The sequence below is a fragment of the Pelecanus crispus genome, chromosome 2, assembly GCF_030463565.1.
Source record: "Pelecanus crispus isolate bPelCri1 chromosome 2, bPelCri1.pri, whole genome shotgun sequence".
NCBI lineage: Eukaryota > Metazoa > Chordata > Aves > Pelecaniformes > Pelecanidae > Pelecanus > Pelecanus crispus.
In genome coordinates this window covers 69822902-69839795 of record NC_134644.1, presented here as the reverse complement: position 1 = coordinate 69839795, position 16894 = coordinate 69822902, and the positions used below count along the sequence as shown (strand labels likewise).

General features: G+C 36.0%; 1 protein-coding gene across 1 annotated transcript in view; it reads right to left on the bottom strand.

The window, feature by feature from the left end:
* Positions 1–16894, bottom strand: part of CTDP1 (CTD phosphatase subunit 1) — a 126969-nt gene that overhangs the window by 92154 nt on the left and 17921 nt on the right. The window contains exons 3-8 of the mRNA XM_075704704.1: positions 14771–14864; positions 13195–13323; positions 11728–11878; positions 4845–4935; positions 3562–3728; positions 1875–2957 (exon numbers count right to left, since the gene is read on the bottom strand). Of these exons, the coding sequence (XP_075560819.1) occupies positions 1875–2957; positions 3562–3728; positions 4845–4935; positions 11728–11878; positions 13195–13323; positions 14771–14864 (1715 nt within the window). The remainder of the gene's footprint in view (positions 1–1874; positions 2958–3561; positions 3729–4844; positions 4936–11727; positions 11879–13194; positions 13324–14770; positions 14865–16894) is intronic.

Genomic DNA, 16894 nt, shown 5'->3' with positions numbered 1-16894 from the left:
GGGTGTCTCATTTACATTTATCCTATCAATTTTACCACATCACACAATAGTTGCATCCAATGTACAACTACATTCAGAAGCCATCTAGTGCAAGTTAGACAAAGCAACTTTGAAATAAAGCATTTTAAGCTTTGATATTGGAAAAATATGAAAGTTATACTGACAGCTATTATATCTCCAATGAAGTATGACAAACTTGTGCAATTCTTTGCTGACAAGAGTATTACTATTCCTGTAGTTTTAAAAGAGCTGTTCAGCAGCTGTAGTAAAACTGTGGAGTCCCAAACTGATGTATGCATTGATTTTAATACTTCCCATTCACTGTTTTAACTATCACACCCTCACAAATCAGAATCCCAGCTAATATCAATGAAACTAATTTCAGCCTCTTCTGGTTTTTACATTGTTTTTACTACTTAAATGCATATCTGCATCAGGACAATTAATACAAACTTGCTACTTCACTGCAGGTCCATTGGTACAGTTTTTATTCTGATGCTACTTGACTTGGTCAATACTACAGCCCCTTCTTGCTACAGTTGGCCTTAGCAACTTTTTAATAAAAGCTACCTGTGTTTTTTGTCACTAGAACCATACATTGAGATAACTGGAAAGTGAGGTAAGTTTACACTAGCAAATATACAGCCTTATTGTTATTTAGGCTAATATATTAAAAACCCAGCTGATTAGTATATCACAATATACAATAAATTGGCTGGCTTTAATCCATAGGTTTTTAACTCTACTAATATTTAAAGGGGTAGAAATTAAGGAACTGCAACATTCTCCTTTTAGTCACTAAACACTGAAGGTTTTTTTTTTTTTACTGCCTCCTTGACAGGAAGGAATGATTTCTGGTCAGCTGTACAAGAAATATCTTGTTCCATTTCCTAAGTCACACACACTGTATACATGTCTATACTACAGCCAGTGAAAATATACTCCATTTGTTTATAATACAAGCTGATGAAACAAAGATGCTTCTAATGTAATGAAAGCTTACATGAACAACAGTCAAGAAAATAATCCAACAGGTGGCAGCTGTGTATTTCTTTGCTTATGACATCTAAAGATGTCCTAAAACCTAGAGTTTTAGATGATCTAAAACATGCAGTTTTACTTTTGGATTTCAGGGTTTTGCTTATCAGATATTTAGATTCCATGCAACTTCAAAAGGCCAACAATGAGGGAACCAAGGGTCAGGGTGCACACAAAAAGTTTGTACTAGAAGCTAGGGGTGGCCTGTTAGCTCCTCTATGGCAGCTACCCAATGGTACATTCCATTATATATATAGCTATGTAAAAACAGGTAGCTTTGTGAAATATGTATCAAAAGTTAGGCTAAGCTCTCTTACATCTCCCATGGCAAGGATATACAGGCTATGCACAGAGCGGTGACAGGGCATCATCAGATTCCAGTCTCTAAGATAATTTGTTTGAATTCCATACAAAGTGAAACTGAACCATGAGAGGTAAAATCTGAGAAACTGAGAAAGAAAGCATTGCTATAACTTTATAGCAAGACTTAAACATAAACTTTTCTCCAACACAAATGTTAAAGTTTCTATTCAACTTCTTTAATAGTCAAAGACTTAGTATCACCAACTCTTGACCAAGAAGCAAGACATGACACATTACATCAGAGGTTATTTAGCAGGCCCTCCTTTTAAGAATGAAAAGCCACAACTGATCAAAAAGCAGGAAAAAAAGCCTCTAAAAAAGGCTTCTAAATTCTTTTGGAAGAATCTTGCCTTTAATTTTCAATTCTAATCTGTTACATTAAAGCCTGTGGGTTATACAAAAAAACAGCTCAAGGCATGAGTGAACTGTAACAGGAAAAAAGCTGATGGAAAACTCAAGTCTCATTTACCTACCTGTCCTTGCTGCAATGAGATGTGTTGCTTTGTCAGGATCATCAGCACTCAGTACTAGATTCTTCACAATTTTAGCTCCAAGTGCTGTGGCATGATAGTGTTCTCGTGTTTTCTCAATGGGGAAGTTTGTTGGGTACAGTCCACTAAATATTATGGTTACATCTGCCAACACTTTACTTTTCAATTCTGGCACTATCTTTCTGATGTCTGGAATTTCCTCAATCTCTTTTTTCAGGTATTTATCATATTTTGTGTAATAATCAGTGTGAACCCGCACAAGGATCTCTTCGAGGTATATTAAATGGTCATCATCATCTGTATCATCCTCCTCCTCTTCTTCTTCCATACTCTGGTCTAAGGACTCACCCATTGTAATTCCAGACTGTTCACTATTCTGAGACTCTGTTTCAGCTTCTTTCTTGTCTGCACACCCATTTCCTAAATCACAAAGGCTTTCCTGTTCACTTTCTTCTTGTGCCTCAAGATCAGTTTTGTCATGAATGTTTTCACTAGGTAGAGATTGCACATCCCCAGAATGGTTCACCAGACCACCCTTCTTCTCACTCACATCAGTGCAACTCTCTTTTTGTAAATTTTCATCCTGCAGAGGTTGTTTTGATTTCTTCCAGCTTCTCTTTTCCTCGTTTTCACTATCTGATACAGAAGTGGATGACTTTCTGGTATCCAATCCACCGTCACTTTCACTGTCACTAGACAGTTCAAAGTCCAAGTCATTTGTTGTCTTGTCTTGGGTTTGCTGCTTCTCTATCATTGTGCTATCAACCTGTTCTAAAAAAATCTGAGATTCTTTTGTATTTGTCAAATCATTAGTGACCTCACTGTCCATTTTGTGATCAGTGCTATCATTTAAAGAGTCCTGGGCATTAACTTTATCACGAGAGTTCATATCCCAGCCAGATGTTTCACTGCTTACAGAAGTACTTCCATTTGCAGCGCAAGTGTCCTTTGTAGCTTTGAGACCATTGCTTTGTTCTTCTACACATGTAACATTCTTTATTTCTTCAGCATCTTTTGCTGATGTCACTGCTGAATCCAGTGCCTCTGGTTTTGTAGAGTGGTTTACTAAAACACAGGAAAGAAAGAAATAAAACATATGTTTTCTCAGTTTTTTTTTTTAAGCTTAATCAAAATTTAATTTTCTTTTTCCTTAAACACACAGTTTAAATATGCAGTTAGACTTCACTATGTTTAGAAGTGACAACTAGGCTTTTCAAAGTTGTTAAGATACTTATTTTCAGCAGTATGTTGAGACCAGAGTTTATTAACTACTGCTCCAGAGTGGGGCAGGGAAGGGGACAGAAAAGGACCACCTGACCACCTACAAGAAAAAACTGCCTTGTTTGACATGGAGGGTGGAAGAGAGCAACTGTCCTCCTCTACATATCCTTGAACAATTTGGCATATTGCCATTAACAGCCAAAATGCTATTACCAGTACTCCACTTCTGCTGCGGTTGCCCACCAAAAGGAAAGCTATCAACAAGAACAGTACAGTTTTACTAAGCTACTTGCATTTGTGCTACAAGAGCACTCTGCCAACTACAACAGTCTAGGATTGCTCATCTGAGCACAACAGCAGTACTAGTAAGACCACCACAATAACTTACATCAATCACATTTGAAAGGTGGAAAAAGTTGTAAAAGCAGTTTAAAGAGTATATAATTACCTTTCTTCTTCATTTGAACTTCCCTTGATCCAGGAGGTGCATTAATATCTCCTATCCCCTGAAAGTATACATATTTCTTCACAGTTATCAAGTTTGGTGCAAACTTCCAAACATCCTCTCTGTCATCAATGATGCAAACCATGGAATCCCCACATGGGAAGAGATCTCTGAGACAAAACAGTTGATCATATGAATCCAATTTTAGAAATTAATACTATCAATGAAAGTAGTTTCTGTTGATGTTCTGGTTTATTATGAGCATGTCTGCAGGACATACTTATATACAAACTTACAAAAATCAGCAATATTAAAATTACAGAATTCAAAATACAATAGTTAAACTAATTAAAATTAATAAAAAAAATGAAACAGCTATTTTTAAATCTCTGTCCCAAATGCCAGAAGCAGGAACAAACAAGCCTTTGCAAGAACAAACATTATAACATTTTGGTCTACTTTTCATAGTTTATGAAATAAAAGTTGGCCCAAAGACAACTATCACATGGACAAAACACTATCTAGATATAACTAGGAAAGAGACACAAGAACAGTTTTAAAAAGCAGACTCATTCAATCTAAGACAAAGGAAGCTAAAAGTACTAATACTTATATCACCTGGGCAGAGGAGGTACAGTACTAAGATATACCCATGTCTATGCGAACAGAGCAAGAGAAGAAAAAAGGTTCTCATTTGCTATGGTCAGATGGGGAGGGGGCAATCATTTTTAATCTAGCTTTATGAAATACTAAATATATCTGTCTTTTAGAAAAAAACTTGGCTTTATACTTCAAAAAAGATCACAACCTGAATTTAGACTAGAATATGAAATTCAAGGCTCTAGATGACCTAATTTCAAGAAACACTGCAGAACAGAAGCTGCTAGATGTACAGCATATTTGAAAGCCAGAATACTAGATATTCAAATATGAACTAACCTCAAACTGAGAATTTTGGTTTAATTAAAGAAACCATAACATACAAGTCATTATACATGATCACAAGCCATAAAGTGGAAATATGGTTAAGTTATTATAAGTATAAAAAGTGTAATGGTGCCATTGCTGTACATTCTTACTGTTCTAGTACCACAGAACACATTAAGTAGAGGAAATGCTGCAATACCCAACATCTCAGTTTTATTGAGACAGTGTTGATATTTAAGAGGCAGATAAGGAATGACTATAAACATGTTAAGGACAGAGGGAGTAATTTTTATTATATTTAGCATATTCTGTCTCCTTGTTGTCCTGTTATGTTTAATACATAAGACCTATATGCATACCTAAGATTCCCAGTTTTAGAAAATGGATCAATACATTCATCCCTTGACAATATCCGATGGGAAAAAAGCTTCTTTTCAGGGTCCAAAAATCCTTTTGAAAGAAGAAATTAAAAAGTTAATGGTCAAGATGTTTGTTCCTTGTTTAAGTTCTATGTAATTCAGCTATTTTAATGTATGCAACAACAGTTTAACTAACAGATGATTTTAAGGTAAGAGATATTATATGGGGGAAAGGGTAAGAACAGTGGATCAAGTATTTGTAACTAATGCAGTGGGATTAATTTTAAAAATCCCATCTCATTTTCTTCCAACATAGCAACAAAATCAAAATTAAAATAACTAAATTTGTGACAGCCAAATAAATTAGGCTGAAAAAGATACAGCAGGTGATAGATACACATGATTTTTGCAACTTACATTTATCTCTCTACAGGTGGTTCTTTAAAGCTAAATGCTCTCCTTAGCTCATTATGCCTAGGGACTGCAGAGAAGTCTCACAAGAGTCGGCAATGTGCTGCAATACTTAAGCACAATGGGCAAGTTAAGGGACAGTTTCAGCCGGAGCTCTTGCATTTGTAGGTTTTAAGTTGTACCTCTAACAAATACTTTAATACATTTACATATAATGAATATATCTTGGGATTCCTAGAAATATTTAGGCCCAGTTGGAGTTACTTTTCCGACTGCACTCTTTAAAAAAAGACAAACCAAAACAGAAGCTGTGCTAGCTGATCTTAAAGCAAGATAAAATGCCATTATTTAGGAAAATAGTGACTTGGGTGTACAAACACACATGCACATGCTTCTGAACCTAGCCTTCAATAATGATGTTCATGAGCAGATTACAGCTACATAACCACTTAGAATCAGATTAGCATGTAAAATGCCAGTTTCAATTTTTCATTTTACTGAATTTACATAGAAGTTAGCATCAACTTCTCATTATTCTTACGAAAAGTACAAGGCAGTCAATACCTATCTGGGAACAATTTTCTAAAGTTTTACTTTATGTTATTTTAAATGGTGGCCATCTTATAGACAGAAACAGAGGTCAAAATGACTACAGACTAAGGACCAACTTTAATTTTCTTTCAAGGAGCTTTGAGATTTGCACAGAACACATGTTCAACTCCTTTTAGAAGTCCAGCTCCCAGGAGTACATTGAGTCAAGTCTTCAAAAACAGAGGGTATAAATTAAAAGAAGTCATCACTTCTGAAAAGTTGATCCTGTATATATTTAATATTAATGTGTAATTGGAATAACTTAAAACCCATAAAAGCAAGAAAATTCCGAGTTAAGGACAGAGGTTCAACCTTAACTCACCCGACTATGCTTAAGAATTGCTGCAAACTCGTAGAATCATCCCCTGTAGTGAGACCCTTGCAGTACCTAGGCATAATGAATTGAGAGAATTAGCTACAAAGATTTATTGCTGTACACACAGATATTTTGACAAACTACATAAGCTGTCATATAAGTCGCTGTTCTCCCCAACCAAATTCTCTTCTACTAATTATCTGAATACACAGGGACTCTCTATGCTGAATTCAACAGGAGTGCACTGATTAAATAGCAAAACCACAATGAGACATTTAATTGTAGTGTTGTCTAGCTAAAACTGTAAAAAAAGGGAAGTTGAACTAAGAAAGCCCAAACACAGAAACCCTGGCTGCCAGCGATTACAGATGATGTAATGTTCTGGAACTTTTCAATAATGCTTTAGTAAAGACTTATTAGTTTTAATACTTTTCCCCCCCTTGATAATTCACTAAAAATACACTGAGGATACAGCTTACCAGAGATGCACCTGCAAAGATAAAAGCCCATCTTAAGAGAATCGGGTCTTTCAAAGCCAAGCTACTTGAATAGCAATATGGAAAACAGCACTGGTCTTTTAAAGAAGTTCTTTACATGTCTTAATCTGTTTGGTTTCTTTTGGATGTTGCCACATTTCAGGAAAATGACAGATAACATTTAATTCATCATACATAATTTGTTTTCTTCAACAGTATGTTAATATTGTCTTCAAATATTTGAAGAGGCTATATTGGCTTTTCACTAACCTATTTAGCAATTTAGTCCATGCAAGAGCAAACAAGACACCTAGTGGCTAGATCACATACTGTTAGTTGAAACATTAACTTTTAATTCGTTTAATGATTGCAAGTAGAACATAAATCTGAAGAAATAAAAACTTCACATTAAAAATAAGTAGATGCAGATATGCCCTCCAAGGTAAAACTAAGTAAAGGCTAAGACTTAACTTCTTTATTAAAAAAATAAAGTCATTATTACACTGCTTTCAGTAACAAAAAGAACAGGGCAACCCTCATTATGAAAAACTCTATTACCTTAAAAATAAAAATCCTTTCACAACCTACATATTGAAAGATTTAGAATTTTATGCTAATACACTGCTTGAATATTAACCTTTAATAATGAAGCTGCAGGTTTCAAATGGATGATACCTTCCAAAGTGTTGCTGGCTTTTTATTTAAGAAAAGTCAATACAGACCACTAAAAACGCATCTGTTTAGATGATGTCACTTTTCTGTGAGGGCATTTTGTTGCAAGTTTCTATGGCTTCAGAGTGATGAAAAGGTCTGTGTATAAACTATAAACCCATCAAGTACACAGAAACCGCAAAAGTGTTCCTGAGATGTACTCTTAACTTTGTTTCATTTATTTATTTATTCCTATCCATTTCCTACAACCATATCTTGAAAAATGATTATGGTCACATTTTGCTGCCTTAGGATTGATAATGAATTTTTTCTTAACAGATTTTTTTTTTTTCCATTGGAGAAGTATCAGATTGCCCAAGTCATTCCAGTAGAAGGATAAATGTTGAAGATTTCTCATTTTGTAAGCATGTTTAAAAAAATTAAAGCCTTTTGTAGAAGTCAAAATGACTGAAGACAACTTGCTGTTTCAAATCAAAACTGACCTTCCATTTATTCTCATAAATTAGCCAATGCACTAAGTATGAAAAGGACCTGGGGGTGTTGGTTGACAGCTGGCTGAACATGAGCCAGCAGTGTGCCCAGGCGGCCAAGAAGGCCAACAGCATCCTGGCCTGTATCAGGAATAGTTTGGCCAGCAGGAGCAGGGAGGGGATTGTTCCCCTGTATTCAGCGCTGGTGAGGCCGCACCTGGAATACTGTGCCCAGTTTTGGGCCCCTCACTACAAGAAAGACATTGAGGTGCTGGAGTGTGTTCAGAGAAGGGCAACAAAGCTGGTGAAGGGTCTGGAGCACAGGCCTTATGAGGATCAGCTGAGGGAACTGGGGTTGTTTAGCCTGGAGAAGAGGAGGCTGAGGGGAGACCTTATCACTCTCTACAAGTACCTGAAAGGAGGTTGTAGCGAGGTGGGTGTTGGTCTCTTCTCCCATATAGTTAGCAATAGGACAAGAGGAAATGGGCTTAAGCTGCGCCAGGGGAGGTTTAGGTTGGAGATTAGGAAAAATTTCTTCACGGAAAGGGTGGTCAAGAATTGGAACAGGCTGCTGAGAGAGGTGGTGGAGTCACCATCTCTGGAAGTGTTCAAAAAACGGGTAGATGTGGCACTTCGGGACATGGTTTACTGTAGTCTACCCTTGATTGACTTAGAGTAGACTTGGTAGTGTGGGTTAATGGTTGGACTGGATGATCTTAAAGGTTTTTTCCAACCTAAATGATTCTATGATTCTATGCCTCTAAGTAGTTTCCTGAACAAACTGAAGACACTATCCTTTGACTGCCATATTACAAGGGACTATTCAGTAGACTTACCTAGCAGAGACTATTCCCCCCGAGTTGTTTGTTTTCCAGTATCTGAGACTTGGTCTTTGCACATAGAGTCTTATCAAGCTGTGTTACTTGATCTTATATAGACTCTCTTAGAAAAGTAAACTTGTAAATAAAACTTGTAAAGTTAAGTTAAAAAACATCACAAGGTGCAATATTCAAAAGTAACTATGTCATACTGGGGAAGTCTCAAATCTTAGAGACAGATTGAGTTAAATAGCAATTCCTAGTAGAAGTGATACAACAGTAGGATCCAACATGAATGTGAAGAAGTCCTTGCAAAATAAATCTGAAATTGAATTTCTTAAGAATCAGGTCACCTCCAGTTCTACTTCAGGTCCTACATTAGAACCTCGAAAGAGCTGTTGACAATCGTTCAATAGCATTGGAGACCTGCAGACACTGGTGATTACATATACACACATATTCTGTCAATTATTTATGGAAATACATACCGTAATATATTTGCTGTAACAAACCATACATATGAATGCCCTCAACTTAGGCCTACTTTCTAAATTCCACTATGAATCTTAAGAGTGATTTCACATTGCATTATTGTTGCCTAGTGGCCTCTGAACTCAAAATTCACAGTAGCATTGACTTTTACAACCAGCATTTAAGCTGACTTCAGTATTATATATACCAAACTTCTCTTATGCAGAGTAGGAAAAACATTAAATAACAATTGGTCAAAATAGTTATGTAGAAGAGAAATACTATCGGAAGCTCTAGATTATAAAATCCAAAACTCATCTTCATAAACATACTACAAGATACCACTTTGTAAATATGTCAAACTAAGAAAAGGTTTAGGATAAATGACCTCAGCAGACATAAATGGTATTTACAACTATCAGCTAATCCCACTTAACAGCTGATAGGAGTCAGCTGGGATGAGAGAAAAGGACTGAGATGTCATCTGTTTGCAAAATGAGGAAAAAGCCTGCCAGCACATGGAAGGAGCAGCTCAGAGTTCAGATTTCACAAAGAAATATAGGATGTATATGGAGGACCTAGGAAAATAACGTTTTTCTTATGAAAAAGATTCCTGGCATTTTATTACAAGTCCTTCATTTATGTAACATAGGGATAATGGTAAAATAACAAACTGACAGTTCTCTGTGAGAAATCATTTAACCAATACTGCCATCAAGTGTTCTCTATATGTATTAGCTATGTATTTCTGTTACTGCATCTTGGTTACATGGGTATGTGGACTAAAGGCTGTATCAACTGTTTCTCCATACCAATATATTTCAGCTGAAAGTATCATCATCACTGTACAAGTAATCCACTTGTAGTTTGAATGCTTTTGAGGAGGTTAGACAGCTTCAAGTAAAAATCCAGAAGTCTGGGGATGTCAGGAAGCAGCAATACCCTGATTTACTCATTTGGTGGCTATTTCCTCTGTGAAACTGATGGAGCAGCTCAAGTACGATGCCCACAAAAAGGCTTGTCACATTATAAGTATCAGGCTGTGCCAGCATAGGGACTGCAGGATAATACAAATTTTAGCTCAAAGATGAGCAAACAGGACCAAATCACACATTGAGACACAATCAATCATTGTGTTACACATCATGCGTTAACTATCTGCAACTCATTCTTCTCCCTGTCTCTGAAGCATATTTGCTATACATCTTCCGACCTTATTTGGTATGCATCTTCTAACCTTAGGCCACACAGATCCAAGTGAGAAAGACTGCCCACCTACTTTCTTACTACCAGGTATTTAGACCTAGCATATGAAAACTATTCCCCTTTTGCTACACAAGAAGTAACCACACTCCAAGAAGGACAGCAGGGTACAAAAGTGTTAATGCATCAGCAGTACACAATGTGTAATCCAACAGTGAGACTAACAAAGCTCTAGGAAGATTCTTCAAACAACTCAGCCAATAAATACTGAGTAATGTAGAAACATTCACTTGGATGGGCAGGACAGGACATGCCTCTCCTGAACTTTCTTTCAAAGAGAATTAGTTGGAGACCACAAATAGGTATTGCTATTTGTCATTACAAGCATCTTCTGTGGCTTATTTAACATGCATAAAGAATTCTCTAATCACACAATTCTTTTCTAAACTGTTCTAACTATTTTGGAATCTTCCTTTCTTGCCAAGAAGTGTGATCATTGGGATAGCATTGCTCAAGGCACTCGTGGCAACATGACACAAAAAAAGCAGATGTGAAAGACAACTTAAAAAAAAAGCTAGGAGACATAGAACAGCAGCAAGGACAGTTTGACATGCAGAATCATAACCTAAAACATTGTTAACTATATTGTTTTAGTCCAACAGACTTAATAAAAGAAAGTCTGAGGTGAAAATGCTATTCTGTCAAGGAAGACTCAAGGTGGGGTGAAAGCCAGTTTTAAACAAAGGGTCACACTCCTAACATGAATTTGACCCATATGCTTGCATAACAGGGTAGGTTTCTTTTATGCTTCTTGGGAAAAAGAAAACATTTCAGCCAGAGACCCATACCACAGACTACTATTGCTATAATTTAAATACAAGTTTTCACTTACAAGCAGAAAATATTTCTAAGTTCGAGAAGAATACGTGAAAATACTGCTAAATCTATGCTTTTCCTCCAATAGGCTCATCTCAGCTCCAGGACACAAACAGAACTGCTGTACATTGATTTATAGCAGCCAAACTTCCTTTGGTGAAAGGAAACAGCAGGTGTGGTTCCCCACAGAAGGAGATAATTTCATGTTGTTGATTTTTACAGAACTGTTGCTTTAGATTTTTAAAGACAAGTGATGTTGCAGATCATTTTTAGAGCCCATCAGCATCATTTCTTACTTAATTCAATAGGAAGGCACTAGTTGTCATGCCACAATCTGATTCTCTAACCATCAGGGAAGCAAAAAAGCACATATCTGATGGGGGAAAAAACAATTATTTCTAAAGTTACAGGCCACACAGGCACTACCTTGTCAACAAGCCAAGAATTCTGCTTACAGGACTATTTAGGAAGTGTTTTTGCACAAAACAAAGAAAAATATTTGAAAACCACAGAAAGAAAGCTAGTTTTATTTACGTAATCAGCCCTTCATACTCATATTAAGTGTAACATACTACTCACCTGCAATTGTATGCGCATACAGTCTGCTGCCAAAAGTAAAAACATGTAATTCATACAGCTTGGCAATTTTTTCCAGGAATTCCTTACAATGAGGACGCAAACGAGTATGCAACATGGGCTCACCTCGACCTAACTGGAAATGAAATATTCCCTAGAAGAAAAAGCATGTTTCATATTATCAAAATACCAAACAAAAATGCCAGCATTCCAGAAACGTCCTCTTCCATCACTTCCACTACTTTTATTCAGACTGACTAGGCTAAAGCAAGTTTCAGTCACAAAGATTATGTGGATGAATAAAATCCAAAGCACATTTTTGCTCTGTGCCAGGCAGTCCAACGCTAAGTTTTTCAAATGCAGGAAGCTGCACTGTTGAAAAGTTTATGATCAAGGTAACTTACATTAAAATCTTTACTTATGGCAAACCAGTCTGAAAAAAGCAACTTGAGAAATTTCTCAGGAAGTTCAGGATCTCACTCCAATCAGTACTATTCAGTGAACTTCACTCAGATTAGTTTCAGTACATATTGAGTTCAGTGAAAGATTTTGTTAGATGAAAAAAATATGTCTATGAAAACATACCATCAGATAGCAAACCAGGAACGAAGTTTAAAGATCCCAGTTAAAAATCTCAAAATCTTTTAAAAAATGTTTCTCTTCAAAGTGTGCATTTATATGGATGAAGACATAGCCTTTCAAATACACAAGGTTTTTTTAATCTTTAAGCTGAATATTCACTGTTCCCTTTCCTCTCAGTTGCTAAGTACATTTACAGCTTGTTTTTTTATAGCAGGTGTGAACACAATGCTGAACCTACTGGTGGACATGAGAGAATAGCAAGAGGGAAGAAAGAAGAACTAAACAACTGCAACTTGCATGAAACTGGAGTTTGAATTTGCACCCTCCTGTACAAGACACTGCAGACACATTCCAACATGCTTCTTGTATTAAAGTTTCCAAATTGGAAATATTACAAGCCAATAGTCCCTACCAGTTCAACGACAAGTGTTTAATGAAGAAATTAGACAGCAACACCCAAACTCCACCCCCAAAAAAACAAAACTGAAGAAAAAAAATCACTAGACATATTCATGGAATGACAGACACAGTAACACACAGGACTTCAAACAGTAATTCACTATATCCACCTCAGACTTGGAAGGAAAAAAAGTCTCATTACTGAGTACTCAGCTTGTGAATTGCAGAGCAAATAAAGCAGATATTAAAAATAGCTACTTGAAACTTCTCACTTAAACTGACTGGAATGGAGAAGTGCAGGAAAGCATAAATGGAAGAAAGAAAACCATCAATTTAAATGTAGAGAAAAAAGGAACATGTCAGAAGTCTTGTTTCTCGTTTTCTGTTATTCTTCAACTACAATTTTACCTAACCACAGAATGTTTTCTTAAAGAACCATCATTTAAATATTGTTAGAATTTGGCTTGAAAGTTAACACCAAATACTTACCTTATTAGACATTTGTTGGCAGTGCTGTTCTGTAGTATGGATCAATGTCTGGTCCAAATCTACCATGAGCACCAGTTTTCGATTTCGATGTAGTCGCTGTTGATCTTCTCTTCCTAGCTGCTCAGCTTGCTGGAACAAAATATTCACAACTAAGCTTATCTTAGAAGAAAAAAATATTAGGTATTGCCTTTTGTGTGTTGTAAACTTGAGAAGAAGTTCTGCTACAAACGAACTGCATAAGAAATGAAGCTTCAGCATAACTGTAGTGATGGCAGCTTTGTCAACAATTTTTGTACAGGAAAAAAAATATTCCCAAAGTCTACTTTGTGACACTAGTAACTCTTAAAATTGATAAACTCAACACAACAACTTCCAAATTTAATAACTAAGTAACCATCTAACTAATTTACGGCCAAGAGTCTTGAGAGGAAATTGCAGTAGCTTTGGGATAACGGACAAGTTCACCAGTAGGTCTGAAAACTTTGGCTGCTACGTTCAGCAATGTTGTATCAATTAGGTACAATATGGCTAACAGCACAAGGCTGAGTATAAAACTGAAGTTGCTAATGACAGAAATTACTATCACTGTCAACTTGAGCTTAAAGAATATATGCCTTCAGATATAAATAGTTAGATTATGCAGTTCTATGTGGGCACTGATATCAAAAGACCTTATGCTCCAGTAAATCTGAGTTGAAGTTTACTCCTCTTGTGCGTATTTACAAACTTTGAAAGTACTACATTAAGCTCTGTGTTCACTTCAACCACTTCTAATAGCAAGCTGCAGTGTTACGCACAAGACAGCTAAACTTCAAAAGTTAGTGGAGCATTATGAAGCAGCAGGAGTCAAGCACAAATTGCCCTTTGAAACACTCCTCTATGATGAGGACACTTCTAGCTGCTCATATCTTCATGTTTCTTCTCACTGGTGTTCTTTGAAGAGTTACCAAAAAAGAAGCAAGCAGCAACATAAAAAGGTAAAAAGAGATCAAGTTGGTAAGGAAGATAAACAGAATGTTTATCTTCAAAATAAACATGCTTTTTCATCTAAAGAAACTGAGGTATGAACAAGCATATTTTGATAACTCAACCAAATGGGCTATTTTAAAAATAATGAAATAAATTTAATATACAGGTAAGATGCAAACAAACTAGCTTTACTATATCTAGTAGGACCAATTTCAAGGTGAAGGGTGAAGCTAGGTTTCAAAGATGTTGCAAGCTTTGAACTCATTTCAGCTAGTGGAAACTGGATTTTCCACAAACTGCTCATTCTTAAGGACAAAAACATTAAAGCAGTAAGTGTTCAGGCTGCTGTCACAGAAGTGAAGTGCCATCTTTTCAGTGCACAGCTCTAAAAAAAACCCACTGTAAAACCCAGTAACAATCAATCTGCATTAGGGTAAACACACAAAAACCCCTGGGCTACTGATGTTCAACACCAAATTCCTCTTCAAAGAGAAGCCAAACTTTCTGTAGGAAGTATATACAACACTGAAGAAACTCCTAAAACTAAGCTTCTCAACTGTGGAGCTACAGTGAAAGGTATGAATAAAGAAAGCAGGATGGTACTTACCTCAGAGCTAACTTTCAGTTCTGGGACACTGTGAACCATAGACACAGTTGCTGTGGATAATGGCACATTCTGCTTTCCATTTTTGCTTCGTATCCTAACAGATAGTAATAGTTCAGTGAAATGTTGAACACTAAAATCTGTAGTATCAAACTAGTGGCCCCCAAAAAGCTATGATTAAGGAGAGCTATTTTGACTAATACACTCTTCCAAATTCTTGTTAATGCAAGTTACTGAACAAAATGGATAGAGAGGTCAAAGCAGCTCACCATAAAAACCTTGCAGAGTCACTGTAATTAGTTATGCTTCCATATAATTATTCCATGAAAAATGATACTAAGATGAAACAGACATTTATGTATTGAGTGGCATTAGAAAACAGTTATAAACTAAGTCTAACAACCAAACCATTCAAATTTAAAACTATTACTTTCCTTTTTTTGCAATCACTCAGCATGCAATTATCTAAATTCTCCAAGCCAGACTATGAAATAAATTTAAGCAAAGGATAGGCAGTTAGTCTTCACGCATAGCATGCTTTTCCCTTCAGCACAAACAGAATGAGGTACTATGTGTGTGTGTGCCTGTATTTATTTTATTTATGTGTATATTATACACATATACAGTCTTACTCATACACATATCCATATGAGATATAGATGCATGTATAAATTCAGATAAATATTAATACATACAGAATACATATCATCCTCATATATATGAGAGTGAGTGCGTGTATGAAATTCCTTGAAAACTGACCAAGTAATCTCACATAGCATCAGTACCACTGGCTTCCAGCTTACACAGATCAATTTGTTGGGAACTCTGATATCTAAAGACAAAGTTCACCAACTTAAAAAAATACTACCATAAAAATGTTGTCGTATGTGACACATGCACATCATTTAATTCCTTCAAGTGCCTGTCCTACCAAGGACAAAATTTGGTATCAGATCTACAGGCAGAGTTAAACTTCACCCAGTTTTCACTTCATGACAAGCAAGCTCTTGAAGACAAGAATGTTACTGGGCTGTGTTGAGGCAGACACAATCATAGACAGATATGCTTTTACTGTACCGTAGTGTTTGGAAGCACTGATACCCAGAAACGAAAGTCAGATATTTCATTTGGTCCAAAGTTTACATCCACATTTTAGCATCTTACATCCTTTGCTTCCAAGATCAGAACACCTCTTACATATAACATTGAATGGTATTTTAAATGAGCCTTTAAAAAAGATGAACTGTTTCAGACCATTTGTTGAATAAGCATAAAAATTGTTTAACAGAAAGGATGTACCACTGACTAACAACCAACAAGCTGGCAGTGAACTGGCTGTACTTGTTTTTCTTTAAGCAAGGAAAGCATTGATGCTTTAGAATTGTCTTCTGATGTAGGCTCTGCAGACTTAACACATTCTTTCAGATGTATAAGCCATTTTGTATAAAATGAAGACATGATCTGAAGTATAGGAGTATTAATTGAGAAGACAGAATTCACAGAATTCACTGCATACCCTGATTTATCTAGATTTTTAATGAAGTAATAATAGTATACCAATATTTAGATGTGACCGTATTCAAACCTTGAATCAAGTATTCATTCAGGGCAGGCAAAGCTGTATTCGCTATTATCCTAACTTTTTGTTAGGTTTGTTGTTTTGACAAATACTACTTGTTTACAAAATATTAAGAGTCAACTTTTAATGAAAAGTTATATCCAACCATTAACTGGGCTACATATTGCATAACATTTTCAGTATTCAGTCCACTTGTGCTGATTTATGTGATAATGCTCACAAAATAATTCTTAATAATGAGTATGAATTAAAATGAAACCAAAGTATTTCCTTCCAAATTAAATGAGCATGCAGCATTCATTTCTAAAATCCAGGCTACTATACAGTCCATTTTGGAAAACAGCTGTCAAATTAGTAATTTGATATGCATAAGAAACATTCTCTTTACCAACTATATTAGCAATGAGACAGAGCAAAAGAGAAATACAACCATTTTTTGAATTTGCTTTCTTTTTGGCCTAGGGCTTAAATTCCTTTAGTTCCATGGCAGAGTATTTCACAAAAAAATTGAAAACAGTTCTGAAGCCTTAAATTGAAAGCAAGGAGAC